General features: G+C 42.3%; 2 protein-coding genes across 7 annotated transcripts in view; one reads left to right on the top strand and one right to left on the bottom strand.

Annotated features, from left to right (window-relative positions):
* Positions 1-46: 46 nt before the first annotated feature.
* On the bottom strand, positions 47-2,800 carry LOC139547749 (flavin reductase (NADPH)-like). Its single transcript, XM_071356795.1, has 5 exons — positions 2,590-2,800; positions 1,660-1,821; positions 1,249-1,338; positions 1,011-1,142; positions 47-672 (listed from the first exon to the last, which is right to left on the bottom strand). The coding sequence occupies exons 1-5, from the start codon at positions 2,672-2,674 to the stop codon at positions 518-520; spliced, it is 624 nt and encodes a 207-aa protein (XP_071212896.1). The 5' UTR covers positions 2,675-2,800; the 3' UTR covers positions 47-517.
* Positions 2,801-4,289: 1,489 nt separating this feature from the next.
* LOC139547745 (spectrin beta chain, non-erythrocytic 4-like) overlaps positions 4,290-9,797 on the top strand; it is a 62,041-nt gene continuing 56,533 nt past the window's right edge. For all 6 annotated transcript variants that reach the window (XM_071356786.1, XM_071356783.1, XM_071356782.1 and 3 more), the window contains exon 1: positions 4,290-4,664. The gene's annotated coding sequence lies outside the window, so the exon portion shown is untranslated. The remainder of the gene's footprint in view (positions 4,665-9,797) is intronic.

Genomic DNA, 9,797 nt, shown 5'->3' with positions numbered 1-9,797 from the left:
GTTTTTTTAGAGAATGTGACACAAAGACTGCCACCTCACAACTACGTTGTATTAAAAAACTCTTTATTTCAAAAGCTAGCTATAAAATTCTGACACAGCACACGATCAGGCTAGAAGTAGGCCTTGGCTATAAATAGCACATAGGCCTAATTGATGACTCACTTTGCACTCATACATACTCAGTCAACATTCAATTGCTGTTGGGTAAAAAAATATACAAAATAAAAGTAAGATAGATATTTGAACAATATTGGCTATGTAGTTAATTAAAAAGTCTGCACAAAGTATGAGACCCACACACAACTACAAAGATTGTTAACATATTACATTTTTCATACATTATAATATCCAAGATAAACAAAATAGTTACAAAACATTAGCAAAAGCCAAAGCTGCCATTTCTTTCAAGCAAGAAAGATTGGCCTGTCGAAATAAGATCTAAGTTGCGGTGTCTGATAGGCCAGCTGTGGTAAGTGGTTTATGGAAACGGAAAAGGGAGGGCTCTGTCTTGTTCGGGTTAACTGTATTCCCCGCAAACCCCAACGGTCTTCCTGTCCCAGTCAGAGATGGACAAGCACTTGACGAAGAAGTGTCCCAGGTCATATTTGGAAATGACCCGCCCTTTCAGCATGTTCTCTGTCACTGTGTACTTCTCAGTCAAAGGGAGATTATCTGTTGGGAATAGCATTTATATTTAGCAGTGCAATATAAGGCTGCTAATATTATTACATATTCAGATCATTTTTACTCAATATGTTTGTAATGTTTAATATCACTTGAATAACACTAATCGATCCAGTACATACCCACTGGGCACACACTTTGAATCAATGTTGTTTCCATGTAATTTCAATGAAATTACATTGAACCAACATTGAATAGACGTTTCATTTGCTCAGTGGGTAGTGTGTGAGGAGGGATGACCGGCCTATCATGTCATCACTGGAACCACTTACAGTATAGTAGTACAGTACTACATTTCTACTGATTGGGGAAGGGCGACAACTAACCGTCGATGTGAGGGGGCATGACAGCCACAAAGTCCAGCCCTGACTCCTTCAGCACCATGTACATCCTATCATGGTCCTCTGTGACCGACAGCAGCCTGGGTGGCACTTTAGACCGGTCCCATAGGAGGAAGGCTTTGAAAAGAGACGGGGGGACAATATAAGGATAGGGTTTCTTTATGGTAGTTTATTGGAAGTTGGAAAGATGCTGTGACCCTGACTGTCCAAGATTCCTCTGTACCTGACATGCAGCCAACTACTTTGCGGATCCCCCGAGCTTTCATGGCGTCTAAGATGTTTCTGGTTCCTTCTGACATCATTGTTGTGGGACCTGTGGATTGCAACTGAAACATGAACATACTGACCATTATCCTGGCCTAAGCATTAAAATGTGTAGGCCTAGTGCAGCAACCCCTAGTGCAGTTAGTCACTGCAACTCACCCTGAACATGATTACAAAACATATTTAACTCATAACAGAAAACATGTTTTAATGAGACTCCTGAACACTTCCATTTTGATTTGCACCTCAAGATATATTTCAGCTTGTATAACATATCTGTTATAACTTGGTTTTATTCAGACAACTTAACATATGTTTTTACTAACTTAAAATTCCTATAGCCTACTAATGGAGGTTTGCCTAAACTTACCGAGGTCACTCCTGGTGCCCAAAATGATGATAACAGCATCCTGACCCTCCATGGTCTTCTTCACATCCTCCTTATTGAGGACATCTCCCACCACCACCCTGCAGGCGTTGTGTTCTACAGGCAGCCTGGCAGGGTCTCTCACCAGCACTGTCACATTGTAACCTGTAGACAATGATGAACAAAGAAGCATTATGAATTTATTGACTCATCCTATCATCTACCAATGATCCATAGGTATTTCAGTCTGATGGGAATATGAAGATGAGAGGAATATGTAATGTAGGCAATTAGTTCATTTTTGATGAATGGATCTCAATTCTAGAGCATGGCTGTGGGTCGAATTGATTAGGCCAGCCCAGTGTTCTGGATAAGCACGATAAGCGGACAGCGGACTTCATCGCGTATCTGCCGCGCACTGCAATGCACTCATCCCAATCATCAGTCAGCAGAACACTAAAACGACTTGTATGACTCAACACTTTTGTCGCGTGATCTCAGAGCAAGGAAACGAACACCCTTGTTAATAATCAAATAAGCCAAATTATATCTGCTTTTTTAGCACTTTTGCTATTATTTTTAAACTATGTAATTAATAGCACGGAATAGAACAAATCAGATTGGAATAGAATAGAAAATAAAAACACAAATAGAATAAAATATAATAACTTTTTTTCAACCCAGAGGAAGGCTGTGCCAAATTACACTTCCAATTACACTAGTATAGCATATGCTAATGACAGATGTCTGCTGTCCTATAGCATTGCATAGGAAATCAGATGAATCACGTTCAGCATAGTTTAGGAACAAGGCAGAACACTCCGATCACTTTTGGACCAGGCTACACAGCAATTTATATATGAGGGATTGTGTAAATAACCTATAATCTCTCACAATAATGAGTAAATTATGTAATTTAGAAACGTTGCCTACCCGCTGCAACAGCCAGTGGTAATGTCACCAGTCCGGTCATTCCCGTGGTCCCAAATATTGCAACATTCTTGATCGATTCTGACATAATAACAGATTGCGAAATTATCACTGGTCACGGAAGAACGTTACAACTTCTTACTTTGTGGATCGCGTGAAACAATGTATCCGAAAACATACACGCAGAATGAACCTCTTTGAAACTTTGAGAAACGCCCCTTTTAGATAACCAAAAAAGGCTCACTTCCGCAACAGACTCCTCCCAGCCCCACCAATGAAAGGAAAACGCACACAGTCACAGCAGGGCCGTAATTGTGCAGGATATATATTCCTTTTTAGAGAATTTCAACTAATGTATTCTGTTTTTCTCTGTTTGGAGATCTAAAGATATGAAAGGATGGCAGTTCCAACAATCTGCCAAGAGACCTAATTGCAGGAATGTCCAAGCTACCTCTTGCCGAATCACCTTCATTACACTTCAACCTCCTCCACCACGCGACAGCCATCCGGTTATGGCACCAAGGTGACTGACTGGGATTCGAACCGTCTCCTGTGATCCACATTGTGAGCCCAAAGAATGTAGTAGCCCACTGATCTAAAGCCTGCAGCCATTAGTTCGGGGAGGTGCTATTGTAATGGATTTAAGAACGTGCCGTAGACTCACTCAACAGCTACTGCAGCTTGGCATTTCGCCGATGGAGCTATCCAATTGCTACCTTTTGTTTAGTTCAAATAGTTGGTACTGTTGTCAAGAAGGGCGGTCGTGTGTTGCGAAGCAGAGGATCACTGGCTCGAGCCCAGTATTGGGACAGGGACAGTGGCCGAAGCTAAATTGTTGGCAGCACACTGACATCACACATCTTCAGGTCTCTGGCAAGGTTATGTGCATGTGGTTCACATAGTCTCGCTCGTCGGACTCATGGGGATACACGATACAGTGAATGGGGGAAGAGACGGTTCAGAGAACCACCTCCGTTAAATAGCATAGGCCCACTTTTCCGTCATAGATACATGCCAGAAGATGCTCCCTGTATGAAATGCTCTTCATTAGGTGACATGAATGTAATTTATCAGCGAGGAGAGAACAATTACTGTAGGTTGAAGTACATACATTTTGACGTCACTTCAGGTACACAGCTTTTATTTAGTTATCCATAGACGTTTCATGGGTGTGCTTTTTAAAAATGAATATTGTTTTTTGAATTCAGATTTTTCAGGGGGTGCTGCAACATCCTCAGCCCTCATACTTCCCGCTGTAATGTAGTTATCAACGTTATTATCCGTTTATAAACCGTTTATAAACCAGTAATACAGTGAGTTTATGTGGATGTACTTTTAATAATATGCCTACTTGCCAATAATTTCACTTGTTTTAAGGTACTTCCCAGTATGACATGAACTAACCTCCAATAGTTGCAAACTACAAACTACAATGAAAAATGTCCACGGGGAATAGAAGGGGGGCATCAAACACATTCAAACACTTTCATAGAGATAGGAAAATCATTCGAGTGCATCTCTATTTCTATCTGATAAAACCCTAGACACCATTTATAACGGGTAAAGTATTACTGGAATTCATTGATGTTGCGTGTGTGCGCCCCCCCCCCCGCATTTAATTTCTCTCTCTCTTTCTATCTCTCGCTATATGGAGGTGGGTTACTTCGCCGCACTAATGCCGAAATCTCTCTAGCAGTATCACGACTGGAGGGAGAGGGAGCGCGCTGTAGGCTATCAAGTGGACAGTGTATCCGAGCCCACCGGCTTGGATTATTTGATCAAGCATTTTAGCCTGGCTGCAAGACACCTTTCATGGCAGTCGCGTGGTCCCACTAGCCACGGCCGGGAACTGACATGTAATTACCGCATTATCTGCCTTTATTAGCCAGATGTCTTCATACTGATCCCACAGTTCGATTGAGGATATAGGCTACTTGACTACTATGCCAGCGAAGAAACACCGCGTCGCGAGGCTCTGTTCATAATTTGCTCACTGGTTCATTGATACTGGTACCACATCGACTGATTTTACGTCTATTTCGGTGAAAAACAGACTCATATCTGAAATTGAGGTTAAGGTAAGGTCGTTGTAGCATAGGCTGCATGTCTATCTATATATAAAAAAATATATAAAAAACATTTCAAATATCATTGAGCATGAACAATCCGAGGTGCCCGTGTTCGTGGGAGATGCAGCAACACCGGCCTGCATTGGCTAAGGCTACTGCAGTGATTCAATAGGGCCGTATTATATGCTGTTTTATTTTGCTGGGTATTAGGCATTTGCTTTTGTTTAGATCACTTGTGTTTGCCGAACATAGTATTTAGGCTACTATTTGTACACAGGCTTTGAATAGCAAATATGGACAGGTTAGGATCGGCCTTATACAATGTTTAATTATTTAGTATTGGTCCACGCATGTTCCTGATGATTCAACGCACATAAGTGTATGACACTTTTAGAACATTCATTGCGTGTCACAATGGAGCCTTATTCTTGAAGGAAGTAACCTAAGAGGGCATTAAATAACATGCTTGTACATACAGTAGTCTCTAGCCTTATGGAGCTTAGGCTACGTTATTTGACCGCAACTACATGAACTAAAAGTAGTCCAAATTGAAATGCTATTTTATCCAACAGCAGATTAGCCATATGACAATTATAGCATAGACTATGTCATTTTAACGCAGCCACTTCCTTGCTTAAAAGTGTTAATCCAAAGAAAAGATCCATGCACTTTATATGGGATGGTGCAGGGGACGGTGATCATAGCCTAAGTGCGGTATGGACCTAGGAGACGGCGGTGGTAGGGATGCAGGTCATACAGTATGTGTCATTTTAAGGTTAAAAGCGATTGCACAATAGGGAGTTAAGCAGCTTGACAACATGCCAATATTCCATAACCAAATATCTGCCATTTATATCCTCTTTTGCCCTGGCTTCTTACACACAGGCATGCGCACAACTGCGTCGACACTGTAGTAGCCCAACTCACCATCAACTTGGATAGGCACCACTAGGCACTACTATTAATGATAGCCTAATCATGCAGGTTTGAAATGAGAAATCTTGATCTAATGTGAGGAGCGTTTGTGTGGATCAAGCCTAACTTCTGTTCACTGAACTATAGCTTTTTTGTTGACCGTAGGGCTGGACGTAACCTGTTCTACGGATGTCAGTGTTATTAATGTTGGTCACACACAGCTGTTTAAATTGTGAAATGACTGGAGCGATCGGTTGCAACACAGTCAGAGTCGTGCTATGACGTCACGCTACTACCGCTGGCGCTGTCCACTGTACTGATCTGTCATGCGACGCAAAAATGTCAAATTCAGACTCTTCAGCAAAGTTTGTGGGCAAAGGCAAAAGGGATGTCAATAGCCACTTTATTCTGAATGCAAATGAGAATTTATGGTTTAACGTTAGTATATTTTGACATCCAGTCTTATAGGACAATGTTGCATGACTTTTAAAATAATCGTTTGACAAGGCCTGCTGTCGTAGTAGGCCTATGCGAGCTATTCAAACTGACACTACATGCTACATTTTCCTATGGCGAGACAATGATTGATACACACCATTGATATTTACAGATCATTTTTAAAATCTGCATAGACAATAGGTCTACTTCTGGAAATGTGACGCTGTATGACGTCTGATAGACTTAAGTGAAGTTGATTCAGATACAGTCAGAGGCTTACACGAACCGGTGTTTTTTGTGTGTGCGTTATGGGTCTTCTGTCCCTTGAACACAGCAGATTATAAGACCCATTGTCTTTACAATTAAACACAATAAAAGGACTGGGTCTCTACTGATACTACGGAAGTGTGCATTCAGAAAATAACCTAGCCATATAGCCAATACTCGCAGTGTTCTCAATTGTATGCAAATTGACAGTAATATTGTGTGGAGAGTAAAAGTCAAGGTAAAAATGTCCACTGATACACCAATCTTTGTAAAAGATGCATGAAAAGCTGAATGAAAAAGGAGGGGGGACCAGTAAGATGAGAGACCAGTCCCCAGCCTGAGGGGGACAGAATTAAAGGTCCTCAATTCTGTGGTGTGTAATGTGGTGTGGCATCTGTCTATGCTCAGGGGAACTTCTTCCTCTCTTCTGTTCTATCCTCCTCATTCCATAGTGTCTTAGTTTCTTTAGCCCCCTAACTCCTTACACAGTGAAAAGAGTTTGGGGTCAGGGTGTCACTCTCGTATCAGTTGGTAGAGCATGGCGCTTGCAACGACAGGGTTGCGGGTTCGATTCCCACAAGGGACCAGTATGAAAAAGTAACAAAATGTATGCACTCACTACTGTAAGTCGCTCTGGATAAGAGCATCTGCTAAATTACTTAAATGTAAATGTATCTATTCCTGAAACTGAAATGCTAAAAAAAACAAAAAACGCTTCACTTTGATGATTGTCAAGACGTGTTCATTTGATCGTGTACTGAAGGTGGATTTTCAGGAAGGGAAATATGTTGACTTGGAATACTTAGCAACACTACATTTAGGTTTTAAAATGTTCTGTATCTTTTGCAGTATCAATGCTTTGCAAAGGGGGGACACATGTAATCAAGACTCATGACATATTTCTGCAAAGAGGGGCTACTCATCATAGAAACAACACAATCAGATTAGAATTTAAATACAGCAGAAAGAGATCCCTAAAATAATTCTGCATCTCCATACATCTTCAATAAAGGGCAGTTTGTGCCACCGCAGTGGTTTCCATAGCTCCTCAAAGGACCTCTGCTTCTCTCAGACAGGAAGTAGGAAGTGAGAAGGTCACAGGCAGAGTGCTACTGGAGCAGCTGGCTTGTTGCCTGGGAAATCTTTTTTTCATTGAGGAGGTTGAGGAGGTGATGTGAATTACTGTACCAGAGCCATTCTTTCCGGAAGCATGTTTTGGGCAGTGGGAAAAGGGGATGGGTGTGGGAATACAGCCCGAGTCCTACTCCATGCCGGCAGGCTGGAGATTTATAGTTGTAGCCAGGTGACACGGTGTAGCCAAAGAGCAATAATAATGTTGAGTGCTTTGGAGGAGAATGCTGAACAAGAGCCAGAAACAAACTGGCGAAAAACAAAGATGGCCGATCTAAATTGTGCATATGTCACTATAGAGTATTGCAGTATCTACAACTGATTTGAGCTGTAAAGGGCAGAGGCAGTCTGTAAAGAACAGAAGCAGCAGAACTCAGCGACACAGAAAATGATCAGGGCCAGACTAACCCATAGAGAGAATCCTGAATGTATGTTCAGACTCTTGTGGTCTGAACTCTGGCCACAGCATGACTTCTCCCGCCCTGTAGTATGCACAAGGTGTAGCAAGAAACAGTAAGGACTGTTTACTAAACTTCAATGGTTACACCTTGCCTGCCATGGTGGTTGTGTTGTCAAAGGTGTAGCCGACTGTCTCTGACCTTCTCCCAGCACCAGAGGGATCAAAGAGCTTAGGCATGTTGCCTTGTCGTGTCTCTTCTGGAGGTGTCATGGACATGTATTGAACCCTGTGTCATCCCTTTTTTGCCTGTCAATCTGTTATTGCTTCATTTTAGTCGGATCATCATTGGATTCTCTGTTGAGGGCAAGCCTGATCACCACGCTAGCTGTTACCCAGCTAGATGTAGGTTATGTAGGCTGCTGTTGTTAATGGCAGAAACAGTCTGGCCACCCCGGATAGTGAATTGTCCCCGTAGAAGCAGAAGCATATGTGAGCTGGATTATTGCTGGAGAGCAACAGTGTTGTTGTTTCAGTGCAGAGCGTCTTGGATATGTGAGAGGGGCCTCTGGCACGCTGAGACACTGACAGCTGTGTTTGTTTACCAGGAAGAACCACATCACGTCAGTCAGTGGGATCCTTAAGCTAAAAGACTGTCTTATTAGAGGGACACCAGGTGGTAGGTCTAGGAAAGGCCTGCTGGGGCGACCAAAGGCTAGCAACAGCACAGGCCAATTCGTTTGACACATATGACAGTGTGACAGTTTGGATGGAGCCTTAATGCATTGGCGACCATTGTGGCTGTGTGGTGGCCTACCATCAGTGTGACATCCTTCACTATACAGTACATGACCATGGCATTTTAATGTGCGTGTGGTCCCTTGAAAACCATGTGTGTAGTGCGTTATTTTGTGCAACACATGTGGGGTGTTTCTGTATAAAGGTGATGTATGTTGTTCAGTAAGTATGTGACCTACCACCCGCTTTCATGGCTCAATGGGCTAGTAGTATCTGGTAGTATGTGATTGTAGGACACACCAGCTTCTTGAGCGGTCATGGAGATGTACTGCTGATGCCTCCGGGTGCAGTCTCTGGAGTTACTGTAGGAGGCGCTCTGGGTATCCAGGGAACATTCTGGTGGGGAATGAGACAACCAACTGGAACGCGTTGAGCTGTGAAACATCAGACTCATGCTTCACTACACCCTCCTCTGCGTCTCCCGCACACACACACACACACACACACACACACACACACACACACACACACACACACACAAATGATCCACATCTGGAGAGGAAGGGGGCTGTGGTGTGATTGTTACAGTACTGTAGCTCTCTCTAATTCTGAATTTCACTGAGCATAGAATTTAGGCCTGACTGAATTTCACTGAGCATTGAATTTAGGACTAACTGAATATCACTGAGCATTGCATTGATCATTTGACATGATCTGAGACAGATTTGACCATGTAGAAAGATGTGTAAGTATGATGTCAGTATGATCTCTGTATGCTCTCAGTATGCTCTCAGTAGGATTTCAGTAGGATCTCAGTATGCTCTCAGTATGATTTCAGTAGGATCTCAGTATGATTTCAGTATGATCTCTGTATGATCTCAGTATGCTCTCAGCATGATCTCAGTATGCTCTCAGTATGCTCTCAGTATGATATCAGTATGATCTCAGTAGGATCTCAGTATGCTCTCAGTATGATTTCAGTATGATCTCAGTATGCTCTCAGTATGATCTCAGTATGCTCTCAGTATGATCTCAGTATGCTCTCAGTATGCTCTCAGTATGATCTCAGTATGCTCTCAGTATGATCTCTGTATGATCTCAGTATGATATGTATTTACTGTACATTTCCAATTGATTCCTGAAATGTAATATGTTTTATTTATTGATGACCTCGTTCCTGGAATTGAGAATACTCTCCTGATGGGTGTGCTGCGTTTATATTATCCAGAATGTCTGGCTCATCATTCTAGAGAAGC

Source organism: Salvelinus alpinus, chromosome 21 (genome assembly GCF_045679555.1).
Source record: "Salvelinus alpinus chromosome 21, SLU_Salpinus.1, whole genome shotgun sequence".
In the NCBI taxonomy this organism is placed as follows: domain Eukaryota; kingdom Metazoa; phylum Chordata; class Actinopteri; order Salmoniformes; family Salmonidae; genus Salvelinus; species Salvelinus alpinus.
Note: the sequence above shows the minus strand (reverse complement) of the source record. Positions and strands in the feature narration are given on the sequence as shown.